The sequence below is a fragment of the Seriola aureovittata genome, chromosome 24 (assembly GCF_021018895.1).
Source record: "Seriola aureovittata isolate HTS-2021-v1 ecotype China chromosome 24, ASM2101889v1, whole genome shotgun sequence".
NCBI lineage: Eukaryota > Metazoa > Chordata > Actinopteri > Carangiformes > Carangidae > Seriola > Seriola aureovittata.
In genome coordinates, this window is record NC_079387.1 from 1,722,035 (window position 1) to 1,746,266 (window position 24,232).

A 24,232-nucleotide genomic window follows, 5' to 3' on the forward strand; every position below is an offset into this window, starting at 1 on the left:
GCTGCCACATGGATAGTGGTAAAATTTCAAAAAAGCTTTTTTCAACAAGCTACACAGCTCTCCTGTTATCTATGCTAATAACTAAATAACTGAATAAATAATTGCACATTGCACCCTATTATTGCATTAGTTGCAGTTTGTTTCAAAGTCGTAGTATACTCAGGCATATACACAAATGTAAATACAGTTTTCAAACACTGAGTAACACATGAATATTGATGTTATTGAAATCACACTGCCATCACTTACAACTCAATAATCCTGCTTAGCAATCAAATTCAAATTACACAACAATAATTTGTCAAATGCACGTGCTATTAACCATTAGCAATCCTTGATTATCCATGTTTTAAGCAAACATTTCAATGGTACACATGCACTGATAACTGTTGTATAAAAGCCATAATACCCTTGAGGATGTTCTTCACTGTTACAGTATGTGGGTAATTCGGAAAGAATGCCCTCTTAGGTATTAGCTAACTGCTCTAAAAAGCAAGTTTGCCAAAAAACAGAATTTCAGCTTGTTCATTTGACAAACATTTCCACTGAAGTACAAGCTATGACAACTGAAAATAAAATAAACACAAATCCATAATGTCAATGCTAGCACTACTACTTGAGTTCACATCAAAATGTAAGAATTATTGCAGAATAATCACTGACTATGCGTCCTTCAGTATATTGATACAGCATTTGGTCCATTTACATAATCACATTTATGTCATCAAAGCGCTTAAGAGCCAAACTTAAAAGAAAAATTTGACATTTCTGTAAATATGTGTATTTGCTCCAGCTGTATATCCAGTCTTTATGCTAAGCTAAGTTAGCTGGCTGATAGCGGTAGCTTTGTATTTAGTGTACAGACATGAGTTTGGTATCAAATGTCTTGTCTAAGACTCAGCAAGAAAGCAAATCGACATATTTCTCAAAATGTCAAACTTTTTCTTTTAGCTCAGCATAGGCTACTGGAAATAAAACAAAAGTAGTGGTACGTATGAAGAAAATGCAGAATGTTGCCGTGTTGGACAGTAGATAACGTGATTCAACAATAACATTCAACAGCTGTTTGTATGCGTCAACACTGAATTGAGCTCAGCTGAAGCTCAGAAATGAGATGACTCAAGCTGTCCAATAGTATTTAGAGCATCCTCATGAGTAGAATACGCGTGGGATGGTTGAAACACTGAATCGTACCAAATATTATCCACACCTCCCTCTCAAATAAAATACAATACAACAAAACTAACTTAGCTTAAGTTTCATGATCAACAAACAAAACGTCATATGTGCATCACCACATCGTAAATAAATACATACCGGTTTTACTGAAAACCAGTGAAGCAGGAATTGTCATCCAACCTGTCCTTTTTTAAATAAAAACAATTAAGTTGCTGACATAGTCGTGACAATAAAAAGACATTCAAACCTAAAGCGTCAAATCAACCGTATGACAACGAAAAGAACATGACAAGATGAACAATCGTGAAAAAGAGACTGAGTGGTCACGTCCGCCCAGGCCCCGTGGGTTCCCCCCAATGAACCCCTGAACATTCCTTGGCTCAAAAAATACCATTCGGCTTCGTCCAAACATTTGGGCCACTTTGCCGTTAAGATTCGGCTTCTTTCCCTTGTTTTTGACTTTTCTCAAAAGCTTCCACAAGGACCCAGAATTTTTTTTTTTTTTTTTTTTTTTTTTTTGCTAGCAGCCTAGCGAATACTTTCCGGCACAAGGGAAGGAAGCAGAAAGGTTTGGACGCAACACTTGGCTTTTAAGTCCAACTAATTCCTCCCATCACATCAGAGGCAGTCCAGAGTAAAGTGTTGAATAGTCTATTGCATGAGCGCCGCGTAGTCGACTAATGTGCTAAGTCACAATAGTCCTTGTACAAAACAAATACAGTATAATAATAATAAGTTAGTAAACAATCATTTAAATTTTCAGTCAGTGTTTTCACCACTGATTTTTCACTAATTCCCATTCATGCATCTATATACTAATAATCGGTGTTGATAGAAGGAGGCTATGGCGGAAAGTTTTTCGTCTGGGCAGGGAGTAGGACTAGACGTGAATGGCCAAAAATGCTGAAAAAGTTTGCGGAAAAGAACAGGAGCACAAAGATATAATAATAACATGTGAAGGAACACATACACTGAACAGGCTTACTCAAATACACAATGATACGACACTGAACACATGCAATATAAGCAATAATGTAAATACAGGAAATTAACACGAGAAGGGAGGCTCGAGGAGTGATACCATTGGCTTAAAAGGGTCATGTGATGCAGCAAAGAGTCATGGGTAGAGATTGGATTTGTAAGTAGACAAAGATGCAAATTAGGACAAACGCAGAACAGTCCAATTTTTTTTTCTTTTCAAAATGTATTATCAAAATTTGATAATTTGGCTACATCCCACCACACACTCTGCCGATAGCATCACTGAGCAGCTGTAATATGCAAATAACTACGTTCTACGAAAAATGTTCAATCTTTTACTAGTACTTCTTATACTTTTAAATGATGTTCTATGACGCAGCACTGACAGAGAGAAAGAGAAAGCAATAGAGAAAAAGAAGAAAGAAAGATTAACACAAGTTGTTCCTAATAAACATTCAACATGCTTCAACAGTTCTCTAAAAAACCTAATCAACAGAGAGTTTCTTTTTTGTAATTCTTTTTTTTTGTATGTGTGTGTTTAATTTGGCTCTCTGAAATAAAAGTGAGCACCCATCCCTCTCTGATGCACTAACAATTTTGAACCAGGGTGGGAAGGTGGTCGAGGTTTTCGGAGAGCCAGAGCCAGAGTCCAAAGGGCTTCATCAGGGTTGTCTGCGGTAGTCAGTCATTGGAAAGGGCCAAACGGAGGAGCCAGTCAGGGATCTCAGGATGTGGTCATGGAAGATGGGTCGTTCCACATGGCCGCCACGTCTCTGAACCTAAACAGGGATATTAGAGAAGTAGGCAATAATTGCTAATTTTTCCCCAAAGCAGCCTAAGTTTAACCCCAAATTTGGCCAAACATGGCAGCAAAAATGAACTGATTTTGTACCATTTCTTTGAGTTGTTTTCTGTATTTACTCTTTATGCAGACAGTTGCACATGGGACATCATGAACTCAGTCCTCTCAGCTAAGTCTTTCTAAAATGTTGAATTATAAGTCATGGGTAAGGTTATGCAACTAAAAACATTGTTTTTGACGCTGTTTATGGTTTAAATGAGAAGAATTTAACGCATTACATGACTGTTTGCCACCCCAACCTTACTTTTTACTTCACTACATTCAGAGTACTTTATAATTAGCTGCTTTTGCGATATTAAATCACAACACATTATTAGAGTCTGAGTGCAGCAACATCATCAATGGTCGAAAGCAATAAAAAAAAGAAAGAATAGCAAAGATAAATGCCGACAGACAAGAGGTTTCAAGCTCATTAAGATAAGAGACCAGAGCTTTCGCAGGCAAACTGAGAGCAGCTAATTGGGCACTTTGCTATTTCAAAACAGAGACTTCCATGTCAGAGCAATACCGTGAAAAATGTTCACAAGGAGGAACGAGGGCTTTAACTTTTCCCCCTGTTTGTTCCATTTGATCACTTCACACCAAACTCAAACAGCCACTGACCTTGCATTGATGAGGTACTGGGCCAGGCTGATGTTGGCGGGGGTCCCTGTGATGGTGATCTGGCGCTCCGATGACCCTTCCATGGCGTTAGCAATTTTGATCTGCGCCCCAGACATCTGACGGATCTCGTTGATTTTGGTTCCCTGGCGTCCGATTATGCAGCCTATTAGCTGGGAAGAAAATGGGGATTGGTCTTAGGATGGCCAGAATACATTAAAGAGATATAAATACACACATCTTGATCCAACGCTACTTCTGATATGATGGGACTTGGATTCTCTGTGAAGCATGTGAGGATTGTCAGCTTTCAGCTATAACTTTAATTCTTCTTTCTTGCCTCCAACAAGTCTTTTCCATTAAGGACATTCACTTTACACGGCCAGCTGCCTTTGGCTGTGCTGTATCTCTGCTGGGGAAAAGGAGATCTCAATAGTTGTGGCTGAACTGCTGTCACATTGAATTGCTGTAAACTTCAACAGGAAGCCATGTTGAAAGATAATAAACCACAGTTTTTGACGTTGTGGTCCAACAACGTTTGTGAATTTGGGCTTTGATTGCAGTTAGTTCCTGACACGTGTTCTGCCTCATCTTTGTTTCATTTTGTTGTTTTGGAGCAGATTTCTTTATTTAACCAATCAATGAAGAATTTAATGTAAATCCTCTTAAAATGGACTTTAATATGAGGTTAATAAAAATGCCTTTATGGATTTTCTTAAAGGTTTGCTATCTAATGTTAACTCTGAACACTCTTTTACTTTGAAAGCACAGTATGTTGCAGTGGCAATGACAAATTGGCACAAAGTGGCTACAAATGACCAAAACTGCTGAATAAGTGTGGCGGTATTTCAGCAGCAAAAACAATCCTCTCAGTTTTCGAGTGACAAATCTCTCATTCTGAATCACAGTGTCATTTGAAATATTGTTTAGAATGAATCTCTGTCAGGGAAAATTGAGCTTTTTACAAAAAAGAAGCAGTTGTCGTAGTCAGAAGTGGACATTTTGCACATTATGACAAATGTACTCACATCATTGGGAATGGTGAGTTCATGAGTACTGGCCTGGTTACTGGCATCCAGACCTGCTGCTGAACACAGGAAGCAGACAGAGAGAGAGGAGGGAAGGGAGAGGACATAAAATAGAGTTTGGCACATTTAAGGAGTGAGTAACAATGATGAAGTGCAGTCCTGGAGTTTTTTAATTCCCTGTCTATTGACCGGTAGCATTTCTGTGTCACTAGGAAGTCTGGCTCAGCCCTGAGCAGAGCCTACATACACTAGATAAAAAACCTATCGACTGACTATTTGAATTCTGCTCTGGAACTGAAGAAAGAAACAATCTGAAGCAGTTTAATCGTTAAATAAAGGATGCTAAGGGAAAACCAAAGAACGAGAGAAACCTCAACATCAACAAGAGCAGACCACCAGCAGGCCATGTCAATGGCAGTGCACCACAGAGACTATTAGGAGGAGAACGACGAGAAGAAGAAAAAGAGAAAGGACAGAGACAGGAAAAGAAGAGAAAGAGAAAAAAAAGGAGGAAGAGAATGTCTTTGTCTCTACAGGTAAAAACGAGAGAAGGAGCTTTGGTAAAGAGGGTCGTTGTGTAGGTGGGTACGTACCGGGGAAGGCAGGGGTGGTCTGTCCGAGGGGGGTAAAGGGGGTTTGCTGCATAGCCAACTGGTGGAGCTTGCTCAACTGCTGAGGGGGGGAGGAGGAGGACAGCAGAGCTATGAGGTCATCGTTAAAAACACACTCACGCAGAACGCGCGCACACACACACACACACACACACACTCACAGACACGCACACACACAGGCACACACACGTACAGGTGTGTTCGAAATGCTACAAGAGTAAATAGAGGATCTGAGGAGAAGTAACAACACAGACAGGTGAAGGATGAAGACTCAGAGAAAGAGAGAAAAGGACAGAAGAAAAGAAGGAGCTTATAAAGGACTTGGCCTGAGACTGGGGTGATGCTTGTGAAGGTTGGACCTTATTAGACTGGATAAATACACACCTTCCATTTCTGCTGTTGTGTTTTTTGGTTTTGGAAAGTTTTGGAAAAAAGACCACCACCTACCACAACTCGTGAAGCTGTAATTTGACAATCACTGTGACGATAGGGGTTTTAAACGAATCAATCACGGTAAAGATGTGATTACGTTGACACATTTTTGTTAAAGTAACATTCTTGTCAAAGGAGTTGAAGCAGCCTTTTTAATCCATGATACTACTTCAGTCATTGTTTGTCTTCTGGTTTTAATCTTATATGAAGGGCTTTTTGTCAACTCACATTTCTGAAGCTGAATAAAAATGAAAACAACAATGCTTGCTGTGATATAGTAGATTTCAGGGCTCAGGGTGATTGTTGAAACAAAAGGAAACCACCTGCCACCAGGCCAAGCCCCATGAGGTTTAACTCCAAACAGAGGGCAGGGGGGCAAGAGTCAGAAAAGTTAGAAGATATAGGAAATACATATCAGAAAAAAAGCTGTATTAATATTAACAATTAATATTAATAAGGGTGGAAAGAGAGCAAAAAGAGCCTGCGACTCAAAGAGAGAGATGAGAGAGAAATTTGGATACAGCGAGACAGAGTTATGGGGAGTGCAGTGTGGACTGCCTCGTGGGGTTAGCACTCACATCTGGATGAGGGATGGCGTACTGTCCTTGAATGGTATAAGCCTGCAAACATGAGGAGAAGAGCTTATTGTTATCTCGTTACATCATCGGAACAAGAACTCAAAAATATTGGCTTCAAATAAAATGGACTGTATTTGATCAATCTTTGACAAAGTAAAACTGTTGAATCTGTAACAAAATTAGGCCAAAAAATAACAATAATTGACATTGCTACAAGTTCTATTTTTAATCTTTTGAACTATATTTTCACTCATATTACAAGACAGTCATGCACTATAGACTCCCTGTCATGTTCTCCTGCTATTCATCAATCAGATCCAGTTGAACTAAATCAATAAGGGACAACACAGACAGTGGGGAGGCAACAGGGAGGGTGTGGGGGGGGGGGAACCAGAGGAGTGGCCCTGAGAGGAGTAATGTGATTTGACCAGCAGTCATCTGGATAACTAATGAGATTATTTTAAAGCAAAAGTGCAAAAAAAAAAAAGTCAGTCTTGGGTTTTGTACAGTTGGCCAAACAAACTATTTGAAGACGTCATCTTTGACTTGAGGAAATCGTGACCGGCATTGACCAAACCACTAACTGATTAATCAAGAAAATAATTGACAGCTTAGTGGATTGGGGTTGATGTGAGAGACTAATTAAATCTATCCTTATCTACAAAAGCACTTTTTTGACCAACTTTACAATACTATCAGGCCATCATATCTTCTCTGTCTCCTGTCATTCACACTGAGTCCACTAGTTGTCCCTACTGAGTTTTCCTTCCTCTGCAGATCAGCTGATTTATCTACCTGTCCACACAGCCTGCTGCTAACCATTAGCCTCCTCAGCCTAGCCTGCTCTCTTTTGTCCTCTTGTCTGCTGCTTATCAGCTAAAGTCAGGGTCTTTTTGTCTTTGTCCATTCAGGTTTAACATGGAGAACTGTTGATGGTGAACACCAGGATCCTTTACTCTGTTCTCATCAGTTAAAAGGTAAGTCGGCCAATTTCCCAAACAACATGGATCCTCCGACACAGAGTAACATGAACTGACACCAGACTTAAAGACTCTTGTCATTTATCCCAGTTCTGCTGTGAGTGGCTGGGGTGATGGATGACAGTGAGGGCACAGTAAACAGCAGTGATGGGTTCATGCTAGTTGGGGGTCGGGGAGGGGGGGGGGGGGTAGGGGAGTGAGGAAAAGTGAGTAAAACCTGGTGCGACACTAACAGGCAGTGGCTGGTGCTGCAGTAAGAGGCTGAGGTTGGCTGTGGACGCCCCCAGTGGGTCTGCTCTTACCTGGCCACCTGAAAAAATGACAGGGGTGGAGGCAGGCTTGGGGCGGTAGGGAATGGTGGCACCTTTCGGTGGGGACTGAGGAGAGCAAAGGAGGAGAGAGTGAGGGACAGAAGAAGGGGTGAAAGTGTTAGAGCAGAAAGAAAGAAAGAAATAGACAGAGAGAAAGAAAGAAGTTGCATAAAGTGAGACCAGCAGGGACAGTGCCTGAGGGAAGACGGCCTGTGACACTCAAAACAAAAGTGCTCTTCACTGTGTGTTCATGCTGACATAAAATGTCCAAATCGTGGTTCAGTGCACAACTAAACTTGGATTTACCTGCAACATCACTTTCAACTGGATAATGATGACTGAACATACTGTATTTGAAACACCTTTTTAAGTCCATGTTCTAGAGACTTACACTCATGTCACATATCTCCTAGTATCCATGGCTGGTGCCATCATGAAGGCCCAATGGAGAACTGGCTGTGCAGATAGTTAAAATTAATGGTGCATGAAAAAGAGAGACAACTATGAGGTGTGTAGCCCTTTTATTCTAATGGTGACATTGATCTACAAGCTCATAGTGATTGTTTCTCCAATGTCTATATTTTGCAGAAACTGATCCAGGGGAGAAAAAAAAGCAGCTCTCTAGAGGTCAAGAACAGCAAAATAAGCACTTTGTGTATTGATCTTTGGGGGGAATTTTATTTACAATCAATGGCTTGACAAATTTGCCGACATGTCCTGGCATTAAGCCTCAGTCGGATCGTGTGTAACAGCAGTGAGCTCTCATCAATGAATCGGACTCAAGCAGAAACATAGAAATATTGTAAATAAAATTCAGCCAAAAGCTCAACACTCAAGCTGATTATTTGGACTTTTCTCCTGACTCTGTAGGCATTACTGCAGGAGAAGGGCACCTGCTTGCTCTCACGAACACTTTCTTCTATATTTTTTTTTAGCTATTGGACAAGAGAAATGTGTTAGCAGCAGAACAGTGATGGGCAGATTTGCAAACTTAAATCATCAAGACACAAAATCAAACAGATGCATCAGACAGTAGCAGTAAATAACACAGAAATAGGCCATGCTTTATCATCAGAGAGCCGTCGATACAGCAGATCAAACTCAGAGCTGTGTTAAAGTTATGATCCTTAAGATTTTCATTTTCATCAGTGTAATATATGCAGTAATTACCTCTCTTTGTACAGGCTTTAATTGTGAGTGGCAGGTCTGCCATTCCCTGGGTGATGAATTGGTAATCTAGAGAGACTCACACTTAATGTGAAGCCTGTTGGATTTTCACATTAATTTAAATTCAATTTGACCTGCCTCCTCAACAACCTGTCTTACACTATAATGACTTATGCTATTATATTTTCATTGTATTGAAACACATATTCATTATGTAGTTTTTTTATTGTCGAAAAAACTATAAAATGGAGGTTAGTAAATATTTTGAAAAGATTCTGAAATTGATTGGTCAGTCAGAAGTAAAAAATAAAGATTGAGTAAAAAATCACTTGTTCCAGCTGCTGAAGTGTTTAATGTCTCATTAAACTGTAGACAAATCAACCAGGACTGAAATCTTAACCATTATAACTAAAAGTAAATATACTATCTCTTCCATATGAGTGGTTTCAATCACAACATCTGGTCACTTTTAATGATGTTTCCTTCATCACCCTAATTTTTATCCTTTCCTTCCTTCCATACTGTACCTCAAGCATCACCACACATATCTGTTTGACACACTGGATGATGGCTTCTGGGGCCCCTGAGATCGTCACTGCTCTCTCGGTGGAGTTGGGGAGCATGTCACCTGCAACCTGGACCTGGGCTCCCGTGGACTGGAGGTAAGAAGGAAACGTAAAAAATACAAGAAATCATGTGGAGAGTGATTCATCTTTGCTACTTTTTTTTAATCAACTTCAAACAGACTTAAAAACAGAGCAGCAAAATAAGATTTGAGCTTTACACACTGCAGGACTATGCAGCACTTAAAGCTTAAATGGAAACTATATGAATAAGTGTAAGTATAATAATAAGTGTGGGCTTTAGAAAGATTACATGAGAACTGTATGAAGGATAAATTTAGACAGTGAAAACCCTCCAAAACCAGTGTAACTGGAGCATTTACTTTAATATCTGGTAAAAGTTTAATTCATATTGTACTTATAGAGGTGACTAGGATAGAAGAAGACAGAGCGAGTTCAGGATATATGCTGCAAATGAAGAATGTATGTGTCTATATACTCTACCTCTCTCATTTCTTTGATTTTGGAGCCTCCTTTGCCAATGAGGGAGCCACACTGGCTGGCTGGGACGACAAGCCTCAGGGTTACAGGGGGTTTACTGGTGGCTGGACTGTTGCTCATGGAATTGATTATATCCTGAGGAGGAGCAGAGACCAGGTAATATCAGATAAATAATGTGTCCTTCACAACATGTTACAGTTGGCTTTGTAGAAATCTACCTTCATGCATTTATCCTGCATTGCTAGAAGAAACAGAAGATATTTAAAATGTTGTAGCACAGCACTGCCTTGAAATAGCAGAGTAAAAATAATGTGGCAGTTTAAATATTTCAGCAGCAATGTAGATGTATCTACGCTGTACTTCAGGTTGCACTGTTACATTCTGCAGGCAGTATGGTCATTTTTTACCATCATTTTTCCTGTTATCTGGGAGCAAAGATGCGGTAGTTAGTAAGGTGGTTCCAAACCCAATCAAGGGGAGAAAGTGGAATCCAAGAATCGCAGTGCAGGAGGCAGAAGCAACGCTTAGGCATACAGAGATTGTGGGTAATGTCCAAATAGGCCGGGGAGGCTTGGGGCTTGGCCCAGGCAAACCGGTGTGGAGTAGAGCAGGTCCCAAGGAGAAGAGAAAGCTAGTCGTGGAGCAGGTTCGTAGACAGGAGGAATTATTAAGGGGTGCTAAGGCAGTGGCCCAGGCTAAGCAGGGACAGTGGGTGAATTGGGAAGGTGTAGACAAGAAAAAGCTTAGCTGGAAAGAACTCTGGAGCACGGAGGAAAGTAGTATTAGATTCTTGATAGGGGCAACTTATGATGTACTGCCAACTCCCCAGAACCTAAAACTCTGGGTAAATGGAGACCCACTATGTTCATTGTGTTCAGGTACTGCAACTTTGAGACCATGCGGTTAGTCCAGGTGAGGTGGCCTGTATTGTTTGCTTGTATTGAATTGGTTTGTAGTGTGTCTTTGGCTGTTTAGGTGAGTATGTTTGTTTGTTTGTTTGATTGTTTGTTTGTTTGTTAGTTTGATGTCTTGGAGAGTGGGGGAGTGGGGGGGGGGGGGGGTGGAGCACAGCCTAATCCGGCGGGGGAGAGTTTAGCTCAAAAAGGCATCTCTCCTTGACTCTACCTCCCTCATTCAAAATGGCCGCCACTTTCTCCAACTGTTTAGGGGAGTTTGTTTGCTGAATCTGCTTAATCTGTTAGTGTGTTTTGTCAGAGTTGATGATGGTGTTGTTTGTGGTAGCATAGGCAAGATAAAGAAAATAGTCTTGGTGTGAGGAGCAGTGATGGCTGGCATTAGGGGAGTGACTCTGGGACGCCAGTGATCACTGTCTAGCCTCCTGGAGGTGTCGTGGGACCAACTAGACGAAACACTGGTGAAAGGAGGTTCCCACCTGATGACCCCAAAGACATGTTAGTTATCACTGCTCATTAGTCTGTACGGCTAAATTAATAGTTATCATAGGACATGTTAAGCTTAGGGAGCTATTCACTGAGTCTGGTCCATCTTCTGTAGCACAAGCTTTGTGTTTATCTTAAATTTTACCTTATCTTTTTTGACTTCATTGCCCATACTTCCTTTTGGCACTATTTTATGGGAGGATTTGGGCAAATTACATGTGTGTTACATGTTGATTTTTGAAGTGAAAAGTAGACTTTCTTAAATTATTAATGCACGTAACTTTTTTGTTTCATGAAAATAAACAACAGAATATAATGAAACACTATTTATTGAATGTGCAAAAGTACCGTTCTAACTTTCATCTGTAAATTAGTCTCATTAACCCCCCCACACACACACACACATTGGCTCATACTCATTCTCTGCACAGGTTAATCTGCTGTGTTGTGGAGACAGTTTGACTCGGTCCGGCTGATAAGACACCCAATTCAAACACAGCACTGGCCCACTTTCAAAGGGTGCTGCAAGGTTAGATCAGCACATTTCTGCCCCACATAACTGGGCCAACTCTGCTTTGTATTCCATTTGGAAATGAGTCAGTGCACACGCTCAGGCACAGCGCTGGTGGAATGTAACTAAGTGCGTTTACTCAGGTACTTCACTTAACTACAGATGTGATTTCCTTGAAAAGATTTTTGCAGATGAAACACATGAGAAAACATCTTTTAAACCACTCTACCTTACAACAAGTAGAGCTGAAATGATAGGTTGATTAGTTTGCAAATCTTGTCGTTATTGTTCAAATAATTTTTCATGTAATAATACCAAATTTGTCATTATTCCAGCTTCTCAAATGTGAGAATTGTCTTCTTTTTCTTTGCATTTGTTCTAATTAATTTCAATAATTATGAGATTTAGACTGTTGGTTGGACCAAACAAGCATTTTCCTGCATGCTGCAACATTTAAAATGTAGGAACTTTAATTGTAACAGAGTATTTCTACAGTGTGGTATGACTGGTTTTATTTAAGTAACTGCAACTTCAAAAACAGCCTTTGTAGAGTTTAGATTATACACGACAATACCTCCTCAAACTTGTAGGCTATCATGGCAAAGGCTTTGAAAATAGCATCTGTCGGCCCGGTGATGGTGACTATCCGTTCAGGGCAGTTCCCCTCTGAGATGTTGATACGGGCTCCGCTCTATGAAAGCAAAGGGCAAAACAATATTTGATTAAGAGCCTAGAGTGTTAAGAATGCTAGAATATTTGCTGAAAAGTTGAACTCACGTCTTCGCGCATTTTCTTCACAGTCTCTCCTTTCTGGAAGCAAAGAAAAGGAACAATATTGAGATGCTTAGTGTTTTTCCTACAGGCGTTATGATGCTTTACATGGTCTGCTTGTTGTGTTGGTGATAAATACCTTTCCTATGATGCTTCCAACCTCCTGCAGGAACACAGAAACATTGTTATGTGTATTTGTGCCACAGGGACCCTTGAAATCAGCTATTTTCTTTTTTTTGACAGGTAATTAAAGAAGGAAAATTGAATCCATTTTTTTTTTTTTTTGTGATACCTTGCCGTGCATCAGCAGCCTGATGGTGAGGGTCACATTCAGTCCACCTTCTGATTGGACCTTGATGGGCTCCATGTCGGGATTGGATGTAGAGGAATAAGGGGCGTGGTCACGAGAGAGAGGAGTTCAAGGGCCAACGCGAGTGTGATGGTGGAGTCGGCCAACCGGTCACCTGCCAGATACAAAAAAAAAATAAAATAAAATAAAGACACAGCTGATGAGGTAGGGACTGAAGCATGGAATCGGTTATAATGTTCTTCTCAGACTGAGACGAAGGCATTTTAGTTGAATTCATGCGTAATGAAATGAAAATACAGTGTAGTACTTTATCTGGATAGTTTAATGTTGGTATTCAGCTACCAGCATTTTAAAATCACTTTAAGCTGATTGGAGAAAAGTGTGACTAAAGAGATGCTTGTTTGACAAATGGAAGAAAAAGGGATTCATATAAAGGTAGATTACCCATGGTCCCCGAAAGCTCCTGGTTTAATGTGTAATTTGTGCTCAATTCATAAAAAAAGCACAGTATAAAAGTAGAGAAAAAAACGTTTCAGGCTTCTTATATTCTATGAAAAACAAAAACAACGGTGCGTCAGGCCGTCTCGCAGTACTTTCAGACTTCCCTGCACTGTCTGTGGCGCTGAACCCACAGCTTGTTTGTTCCCACAGAAGACCTAAATCTTTACACACAGATTATAAATGTACTCTCATCCATTAAAAAAAAAAAAAAAAAGGCTCAACCATTTTGGGAAACAGCTGGACACTGTAGTTTTAGTGAGCGTTACTCAAACAGGAGTAAAACCTGGATTTGTTGGGGAATTAAGCTGTGGTGATAGTGTGTATGTGTGTGTGTGTGCGTGTGTGCGTGCGCATGCGTGCGTGTGTGAGAGAGAGTCAGAATGAACTACAGTATGTGTGTTTTAATGTAATGAAGGAACATGTCACCCAGTGCAATAGTGTGGCTCACTGATGTGTTTTTCGACAACAGTGGAGCAGAGGAGTCAGCTGTTGTTGTTAGTATGTGAATTAATTATTGTTTTTTTGTATAAAATATCTCTAAATGTATCTTTTATCTGGACCTGGGAAGTGTTTCAGTAAAGAAAAGCACAGAAAGAGGGAGAAGATGGGTTAATTGAGGCCAGCATTTCATTTTTGCCCCAAGGGAAAAAGACAATATGATAATGACTGTAATAATGATTATATACGATACATCCGAAGATGTAATGGACTCTCATTTCAGCTCGGATGCAGCACACGGCCGTTTGCGATAAAAGCCATAGAAATGTAGGTCAGCATATGTCTCCTCAGTCACGAGATGAGCCACAGAACGTCGAGCGCCATATTTATTTTTATCAAGCCCCTTTCAGCTGGAGCCCCTCTAAATTCTGCCTGACAAGTGATGTAATGAGTCAAGCAAGGCCCCAGCGTGACCACAAGAGGGCGCTCCAGTCCGTAATCTGAATCCCTGACTGTGGATCAGGGCCGGATGATTTTAATGTGGCTCTAAATGATGACAAAAATCCCAAAATGTGAACGATTCTGACTCAATTCAAATATATTATAATCCTCTTATATTAGAAGGGAAGCACATTATAGTGTGAAATTGAAGTCATTCAGTTCTTTTAAATTGAAATAATGATAATAGATTATGAGTCCCTCAAATTATAAAAAAATGAATATAAATAAAAGTAATACAGATTTTGATTAAATAAGCTTCTGATGAATTAGTAAATTGGTCCCAAAAATGTGAATTGAAAGGAATTAATATTAGATACTTCCTGTTTCTGTTGTGTAATATGTAAATAGAGATGCAAACAATCATAAAGGTGCAAGAATAGTAAAACATACTGATGATTTTATTTGATATTTTACAATATTTGGTTCAAAAAGCAGATTAAACCTTCACATCTAATCCTAAACTACATGTTTCTATGGTTTGAGTTTGATAAAACGATTAAACATATGGCAGGAAACATATAAACCACTAAATATGAGTTGAATAATGTTTTTTTCTTTTCATAGATCTGCATTGCAGCCGGCTGAAAGATCATTTGTGGACAGAAAAGCTCCTGGAGCAGTTGACCTTGACTGAAGAGACAGGTAATGTCACTGTCTGCCAATCGGAGTCATTGTTGCTATGTGGAAATGGAAAAAATATATTTGCAGTCTCACTTATCACTTCCTTTCCCTCCCTCCTCTGTGTAATTGTTAATTTGCAGTTGTGGCTTTTGCAGTTTTTGTTTTCTGACTGAAAAGAAAAAAGAGTCTTTAAAATCCATGAGATGATTAAAACGAATGAAGCTCATTAAGCACAAAATTATAACACGACCTTGCTGTATGTATTAAATCAGGCGGCCCAGTTGTGTATTGATTAAAACTCAGATGCAGTCTGAGTTGTGCTTACACAAAACACACCTATCATGTGGTTTGACCTTGCTGTCACCACGTTGATGTGTTCCAGCGGTCATCACCAACACACTGGGAGCCTCAACGGTGATCATGTTTGCTACAGAGCTGCACACAAACGCATTCATCTCTCACTGACCGGTGGCTCAGTGCTGTGTTGGTCTATGGTGGAACTGTGAGACAGGTGATGATAGTTTGAGGGTCTGGACCTGAGGAATGTCCTCCTTTTTTTTATTCATTATTTTCTTGTTATTAAGTATTTTAGCATTTGTATCTTTGCAGAGCAACAAATTAATGTGAGCTACAGTATATGTTCAGTTTCTTCAAACCATGTTACATGTGGAATTATTAAGTATTTTCCCGAAGTGTAACGGACCTTTAAAGGAAAAGCAGATCACTTTCAGGATCCTAATTTTCTGAAGGTTTTACTTAAATACAAATATTGAGTGCGAGGTGACGTCTTCAGAGGTCACGTTTTGTCCAAAAACACAGTGACTTTCAATTTAAGGCGAAGAAAACCATCCAATATTCACATTTAAGAGGCTGGAACACAAAGTTTTGTTTAAAAAAAAAAAAAAGTTCCTCCATTTATCTGTGAATACACTGAGCATGTTTTATTCACGGTAACAGACACACAGTATCTACTGTATACATTGATATTCTGGTAGTTTAGATATATTTATATATATTTAAAAACTTTATATTACTCTTTTTTTTTCAATGTAAAAGGCACAAATCAAGTTTCTATAAAATGACTATTAGTGTATAATTGTAAAATGATATTAATACTTTGATTGTCACTACAGATTGGGACATTTTTATATTTTCCTCTTGTATTTTGCTTCTTGGCAGCTTTATACTTTGTTAAATTGACAAAATGATGAGTCAGGCTTGCAGCTGAGAGGAAGGCACCGTGCATGTGGGGCGACAACAGTTTAAAAGGTGCTAAACGGAGACAAAAATAAATGCAATGATAGTTTTTGGTTGCCTGTCGCTCAATCGATGTATTAATCGTTTAATCACTGAAGCTGTAGTTGATATGTGTTTGTAACATATTGGGGGTTGTTTCAGTGTTTGTGGTTTTAAACTGGACCCACACATATGTTGAAAAGGAATCATTTCTGGCTCCAGAGATCGTCGCTCCTCTAATCTATGCTGCATGCAGAGGCAGAGCTGAGGGATGTGCTGGTCGGAGGCCAGCAGAGGTTTGAGAGATAAGGGACAGGGATTCTGTTGCCAGCTGTCTCTCCAATCTCCCAGAGGAGACCAGATTACATAAAAAGCCTTAATCCGGGTTTAAGACCCAAGCCAGCGGTGTAGGTCCTCTCCAGGGGCAGGAGGGAGGGGGGGGCAGAAAAAAACCTCCCAAGATTGACGATGGGACTCAAGCTAACGTTGATGGTATCCCCTGTCAAGACAAATTGAGGCAAAGAAGTGCTTTAAGAAGTGTTTCACTCCTACTTCTTTTTGAAAGTTAGTAATAATATCTCACTACATTTGTATTCTGCACATGCTTTTGAAAAACCTCTTTCCTCCCTCCACTCGTGCCCCTAAAATAACACATCTTCAAAGAGCCTCCTTCCCCATGATTAAGACACGGGGATACTTTGCTGTAGATTCAGGTCAACAAATACGAGTCTGTTGGACCTCAGAGATGATCGAGGTCAGCGTTAAGAGCTGCGTTTTGAATAGTCGTCCTCCCAGACAGTATTTTGCTCATACATCCTGTAGCATAATAGAATTAGGTCAAGGCCCCATGAATCATTTGCCCCAATGGGCTAAAACCTTCCAGCAAAAATGGCAGTTTTGTTGATTTCTTACTCCTAAAAGCTGAAAACGTCCTCATAAAAGCTTCAAAAATCTGCATGTTTTGGTGTAACCTCCCCGCTCCGTGGCCACTTGCGATCAGTTCAGACATATTGCACATGCATTGATTCTGTAATTTTCCTCTTGTGTCTCTTTGTTAATCAGGCAGGAAGTTGGAGAAGGGGGAATGAGAAACACAGAGAGGGTTGAACGGGAATTTTTCATGACATCTGATGGGGAAAGTGGGTCATGCTCGGTGTTGCAGTGCTGCTAGCCTCCTCCTCTATGGCGGCTATTGAATTAATCACGCTTTACGCTCGGCTGGACAACGCAGTGCACAAAATGGCTCCCCCACCTCCCCCCCTCGCCTCCCATCTCTCCCTGCGTCTGCTCGGCGCTCGCCACAGAAAAGACTTGTGCATTGCTCTCAAAAAACTTGAATCTCGGGTCTCTCTTTATGTGCGGCTAACAATGAGAAGATGCTGCTCTCATGCAGAGCCAGTGGTGTGTAAATGATGGGAAAACACAAGCAAATGGATGAGAAAGGGGCAGACATACCTGACATGTGAAAGTACATTTTTTACAATGCTTTGCTGGTTATTGATCGTAAATGAACTTGTCCATTTCATACCTTATTTTTTTAGAGTGTATCGCTGTTGAAAGGCATAAAAAAGTATTGATGACATGTTTTTATCTGACTTCTTTCTCTCTTGGCTCTGACAGGAAGGAGGCAGCGGTGGCTACAGATATGGAGGCATCTCATTACAGCACTCTGCATATTAAACTGGACGCCGCTGTCTGAACTCCAGGCTGAGAGCTGCCGCACAGTTAAGTGACCATCAACTCACTTTGTCCCATCTGACACGGTCCGCATCACTCTGTCCGGCGTCCTCTGAGCTCGGACAGAGATTTAAAATGTGAAAAAACTGCAGCAAATATCAAAGATAAAAAAAATCGTTTCTCTTTCAGCAGGTTTTGAAAGAGCGAAATTATTATTTCTGCCCAATGACTTCAGTTTGAAGCCATTTTTCCAATAGATTCTAGCTGAAACCTGAAACCTAACGCACTCAGAAAACAAATCTAACACCGAAATGTAGGTTAATGAATTCAGAAGCTGTTGCTGCTTTGAATTTAAAGCAGTAAATGACAGATAAAGTCACTGTCACCTCCACCCTGTATATGAGTTGTGTATTTTATTCATGAATTCACACTCAGGAGCATTTGCAAATACATCTACTGCTCAAGCTGAGCATCATGTTTCTGTATTTTTGGACTGAAACTACATCAACTGAAACCAAGAAACAAACGATGGAAAACTATAGACTCAAACCTATTAAATAACTATTAAAAAAATCTAAGGAAAAAAGCATTGTATTAGTTTAGTTATTTTTAGATAGAAGGCTAACTGAGCACTTTCCTGCATGTTGCCCTTCTTAAAATAACAGTGACACAGAGATGCAGTTACTGTCGATAGAGTAACTGATTGACAGAGAGAGAGAGAGAGAGAAAGAGAGAGAGACATTTGAAATCACATAAAGAAAATCATTAAATGGACGGCCTGCAGTCTAATCTAGGCCAAGCTCCTGTCATCTGTTCATCCTAATCCATGCATCTACAGATATGTCATTATGACGTTTTGCTATAAAACCCTTCGTCACTGTTCACCAGGGACTGAGCTGAAAGCTGCAGAGGTTTCTGGAAATGAAGAGTTTTTCATTTTTGAGATAATGAATTTAAAGTGACAGGGTCGTCTCTTTGGGGGAATAATGGTGTTTTGCAGTAAAAAAAAACCTGCTGCCTGCTCGTCTTTTCAGCATCCTCAGCTTGAAAATATGACATAAGAGTGTGAAGTATGTATCCGAGAGGGTCACTGGTTGCCATTCTCTTTACTTCTCATGTGTTGTGACGTTTACATGAGGAGATGAGTCAAAATCGGGGGTAAAACAGGAATGCCGGTGCAGGAATACTTCCTTTTCGAAGCAGACTTAGTCTTGAAAATAGTCCTAATGAATCCAAAACCACGTTTCACTGTATTTCAGATGCTGTGGACGGGGGTGTCCTCATCTGAGCTCTTTGACCTTTACAGCTTTTTACTTAGTTGCATTCCCAAATCTGTGTTTTCTCACTCTGGCTTTTAAAAATGGATATGTAAGGAATCTAATTAACCTCTCAAAGGAGTTTAAGGTTTTTTTTTTTTTTTATTAAATTTTTGGGTTTTGCTTTTAGTTAAGTCTTTTAACTGTCACTGTTTTTGTCAGAGTTCATGTCCTTTTTGGCAAATGGCTGCTTTTCAAAGACGCCTGGTGACTTTCAAAGTTCAAGAGGGCCCAGTTTGATTAAATGCAGAGCAAAGCAAGGTCAGTTTGAAGGTGAAGGGGCACGGCAAACTGCTCAGCTATGCCCAGTTAAAATTCATGATTCTATTTCTGCCTTTTGGGACTGAACATTTCATTTTTTAGACTTTGTGAAGGAGCTTTTTAATAGTTGTCAGTGTTTCTCTGCAAACAAAATCTCCTTTTGAGACATTCTTCATCAATGAAAACAACTTAAAACTTAAAATATTTTCGCCCATTCCCACTGGCGTACAACTGAACCATTAGTGTGGGTAGCTGTTCTTGGGATTGACCACCACATAGAGCTGCAACGATTCGTCAATGGACAGGAAATTACCAAAGCAGCTTCTCCAGTTTGAGGATATGATGATTTCATGGACCAAACAAATAATCAAATTGAATACCAATGAAAATAGTAGTTATTTTATCCATGTTGCCCTATGCAAGTATTGCAGATTGATTTCTTGCCCTTGTTGTTAGAAGAGGACTGAGAGGTATGCAGGTATGCAGCAAAATTGAACTGCAGATGTACTCAGCTGCAAATCTGGCAGCTAATTTACTCAACCAAGAGAACAGGTTTACTTGTAATGCAGCCAATATGTTGTTGTGCTGCAATTAAGGGTGAGCAAAAGGAATATAAGCGTGCATATAGGGCAGCTGAGGGCGAGCACAGAGGGTGACCTGGTTGATCCATATGTTTTCACAGGATCTGTTCAAAGCATCTCAGTTCTGCATGGACGAACGTCTCACTTTCAGGAGTGTTTGGCGCTTTAACTCACATTTGGAGGGGAAAAAAAACCCATCTCGGAGACAAAGTTTGTGACAGGGAAAGCAACATGGATGAAGACTCTGAGGAACAGGGGAAAAGGATGATAAATAATTGCTGTTGATGGTTGCTCCTGTCAGAAATAGTAGCTGTTGGCAGATCAAGTTGAAGAAATAGAGAGGAGTTCCACTGACTCCTGAGGTTTTTCGCCCTCAGTTTACTGGTATATGAGCAGCCCTTGTCTCGTCTGGCGCAGGCTTTTGTTGTACGTGGTGCGGCGGAGCGGGGGGGCGTCCACCCAGTCGGCCTTCCTATACGCCGCTATGACAGTGCTCTCAAGAGCTGTCAGCCCACATCAGCAGCCCAGCATCCTGATAGCTCAGCCTAAATCACAATCAAAACCGTGGCCACCACATCCTCACCACAACCAGTCAAATCAGAGAAAGCAACGAGCAAAGAAGACACGAGGACCAACTATCACCAAGTAGCATTAAAAGTGTCTAGCGGAGTACTGCGTGTTCGCTTCAAATAGTCCCAGTGTGGGAGGGGCGGCGGGGGGGGGGGTTTCAGTGAGCGCAGTGTAACAGGCTTTACAGTGCAGGCACACCATGTTGTGCTGTGAATGCAGTGCTAAGAGCTGAGCGTTAAGTCGGCCATTTTAGATTTGCCACAATTTGTAATGTGAGATCACTGCTTGTCACAAAGTCATGGCTTCCATACGTGCAGCTTTCACAGAGCACTCATGCAGAACGGGTCGAGAGTGTACCCCCTTTTCTCTGCTTTCCCTCTTTTGGCTGATTGTTGCTGTCATGCCTTTCCCACCCTTTTCAGCCATTGCTCTATTTTAGTGTTGTCTCCTACAGCAGGAACATAAATTTGTAAGAATACGAGACTTTCACTGATGAGCTCACAAGCTCTTTTACCCAAACAAAGGAGTTATTCATCGGCGTACTCCAAATCAAAATCAGCGCTTAGCTTCTGAGCTAATGACGAATGACATTTTTGGTCTATGACTAGCCGAGAATAAGGCCATCAGCAGCGCTAATATCAGTGTGACGATAATTGGAATAATGATCTCGGGGAGGAACTGATGTATCAATTCCACTGACGATCATGTTACGTTATGGTTCCTGCAGTGAAAAAGGTCAGTCCAGCTTCATAGTTAACAGCAGTTCTTCCAGTTACAATTCGTATGTTTCATGTTCCGCATTTCCTGCTAATTGTTCAACAATAAAATCGCTCACGCTTGAATGTAACCCAAGACAATGAACACCCAAACAATGGTAATCAAGAGACCATTGGAAGCAAAGTCGACTGACCATAAAATTGACTATTCTCTGGGGAAAACCCAAATATTATTGGGGTGCACTGAGGGTAACTTCTCAAAATGTTAACTTGATCCTCTTCAAATAAGTGAATTAGATAACGAGTCAATAAGTCGTACTGTGTCACAGCTCATGATCAGGAAAATTATTATTCTTGACTGTGGATAAGTTATCAAGTTAATTAATTATTGATGTTGTTACCCAACTCAACGTTGACATGGATTTCATCCAAGTTTTATTGCTTTTGAAAGTCCAGAAACCATGTACACGACTCGATTATCATTTTTCCTCAAAAAATTAAAAAAATAAATCATGCATTTCAATACTAGCATCCTAGGAAAAAATTCTAAAGCACAATGTGCCCTAGGCTTTACCAAAAGATTCTCCATAAGAGCCACAAAGAGAGAGTTTACCTTTATGTAGCGCAGGACACAGTAGACGATGACCACTTTGAGCGTTGCAAGATTAAAAATCGCAAAGGGAAAATATTTTTTTTCCCCTCTTCCTTTTGCTCTGCCCAGGACAAACCGCGCCTCCCGATTGGTCCGAACCAGCAGTTCACATGAGCGACCAGAGGAACACGTGACACTTCTCGAAATTATATGATGAAATGAAACCGCCCGGCATCCTCAATGAGCACGGTTTTAGTTGCTGCGGTGCGATACTGTGTTTGCCATACTGTTTGGTGTCAAGTGTAAATAGGCCGAATGATGAGGTGTAATCTGGGTGACCATCACCCACCTCCCCATCAGCCCCCCCTCCTTCCCTCAGCTACAACAAAAGGGGGGCATGCCCAGTGAGGCACGCGGGCATCGTGGGGGTATGTCTGGGGATGAGGTGGCCTGAATCAGTGCTGTAGCCTCCAGGGCGCTCGTGTGTCCCAGGGGAGGGTCGAGCACCCCCAAAATCCACCGAGCTATTGTCTTTGTCATTGTTGATAACAATTGACACAAGAATAACCCGGCTGCATGTTCAAATAATGCTTTTCTTGGATTAAAAACACAGCTGTGAGGGTTTTCTCATGTGCAGCCATGAGGGACTCAGTCAGGACAGTTGAGGAACTTTTTGAGCTTGATGCATCTCAAAGAAGTAGAGGTCAAACCAAACACACACACACTTAGACATGCACACAACCCCAGCAAACACACTACCGTGACATGCATATCCTCTCCAGCCCCTCTGTTCCTCTGCTTTTTAATCTGCTTCTCTGTGTGGATGTGTGTGTATGTGCAGAATTAGAATTACAGAGCTTTGGAAGCATCCCATCCAGATTTTCCAATCCAGCACAAATCCAGCCCTCATGTCAGATGGACAGTTGTGCAGGGCTTAATCTGACATTATTAGGGTTGGACTGCAGCAGTGGCAGAACGTTTAAGGGAGCTGCCAGGGAAAAGCAAACAGTGGGGTTATACTGTCTGGATTAGGGGCAATGCAGACAATGAAGAACATGTTTCACCTCATTGTCAATTGTTTTCATTTAGCGCAGATGCTCTCCATGCAAAATACAGTCTGACATCAAACCAAAAAATACTAACGAGGCTTGCAATACATGCTTTTAATGTTTGTGTGCAACACAAAATGATAACCATCATGCCTTTACCTACCAACCCGACTGTAAAATGGCCCATGGGATAAACTACAAATAGAGCATTAAATTTGCTCCACATTGAATCATAAGAGGCAAAAGAAGAGTGTGTGGGGTAAAATCGAGCACCACATCAGAGGAAATCTGCTTTATATTCGAATGACACCATTGGCTCGCCTTCAAAACCCAAAACTAAGTGTGGTGGTAGCTCTGGATAAAAAAACTAGTTTACATAACATTCTTGTATAATTGAGTAAAGTCTAATCTTCATTAGTACTAAATGCATTCTGTCCTCAGTCCTTTGAGAAATGACATATAATCTGTCAAAAGTTATGTGATAGAGGAGTATTAATGGCTTAGAGGGTCATAATAAGCCATCTAAATGAAAAACTGAAATCGTAGAGAATTCTCTACGTAATAAATTGACAGTATTTGTGAGATGAAGATAGAAATAGTCAAGTATTGTTGTTTAGGTCTGTTTGATGATGCCCCTATTTAGGTCAAAGGTTAAACTGCTTACCGGTGAAGTTGCAGGAAAGCTCCTGGTCAGGAGAGAGGAGGTGCAGCCTGGGAGTTTAAGACCAAGATGGCAGATTATGGGCACACTAGGGGCTGGGGCGGCTCCCATAGCCCTATAAATTGACTAACCCCCCGCCCATGGCCTCCAGCAAGGTGATGGACTCAGGCTGGTCCAGCAAGCACATACACTCCCCCCATCCCCACCCATTATTGCAACCCCACACTGAACAGAGCTTGTCCTCATGGCCACCCATGTATCTTATCAGGGTGCCAGGGTCCTAATGGAGGCAGAAGGGCGTGAAGGAGAGGGTGAGGGAGATCACAGTGACGGTCAATCTCACTGATTGTTGACAAGCACAGGAGAGTGGCGACAAAAGGAGGCTGAGTCAACTGCACGAAGTAGCAAAATTTAACTTTTGAGTGTTATTAAATTGGGGCAGGGGCTGGGACTGGGGCCGGCCAGGGTTAAGGGGTTAAGGGGCCAAGCATCAATCAAAATGTCCCTGGTTCATGTCCAGTTGTTTGTATGAGGATCCTTAGTGGTTATGGAGCTTCAGAACATTTTTAGAAATTTATTTATAGAATCTAAAAAAATCTTCTGCAAACTCAAAGAATACAGGAAGATTTTACACATGGATCATTTTATAGGAGAACAGACGAGCAGTATTTTAGTTCTGGAAAAGTAAAGTCAATTTTGTGTGTAAGAGAGAGTGAGGCAAAGTGGG

At 40.8% G+C, this 24,232-nt stretch overlaps 2 protein-coding genes across 8 annotated transcripts in view; one reads left to right on the forward strand and one right to left on the reverse strand.

Annotated features, from left to right (window-relative positions):
* Positions 1-2,702: 2,702 nt before the first annotated feature.
* On the reverse strand, positions 2,703-12,842 carry LOC130165166 (poly(rC)-binding protein 3-like). 7 transcript variants are annotated; one of them, XM_056370158.1, is made up of 12 exons: positions 12,768-12,842; positions 12,615-12,638; positions 12,482-12,514; positions 12,279-12,395; positions 9,797-9,928; positions 9,257-9,385; positions 7,554-7,628; positions 6,272-6,313; positions 5,244-5,322; positions 4,651-4,703; positions 3,626-3,795; positions 2,703-2,939 (listed from the first exon to the last, which is right to left on the reverse strand). In XM_056370158.1, exons 1-12 carry the CDS (start codon positions 12,840-12,842, stop codon positions 2,885-2,887), a joined length of 984 nt encoding a protein of 327 aa, XP_056226133.1. In that variant the 3' UTR covers positions 2,703-2,884. The 7 variants fall into 7 exon arrangements, with proteins under 7 accessions (XP_056226133.1, XP_056226132.1, XP_056226131.1 ...); XM_056370157.1 differs by having other exon boundaries at positions 5,244-5,319; positions 7,485-7,628; XM_056370156.1 differs by having other exon boundaries at positions 7,485-7,628.
* A 29-nt stretch (positions 12,843-12,871) lies between these two features.
* The window catches only part of LOC130165168 (fibronectin type III domain-containing protein 4-like), a 46,048-nt gene continuing 34,687 nt past the window's right edge, over positions 12,872-24,232 (forward strand). Inside the window, exons 1-3 of the mRNA XM_056370165.1 lie at positions 12,872-12,989; positions 14,790-14,867; positions 17,703-17,806. The gene's annotated coding sequence lies outside the window, so the exon portion shown is untranslated. The remainder of the gene's footprint in view (positions 12,990-14,789; positions 14,868-17,702; positions 17,807-24,232) is intronic.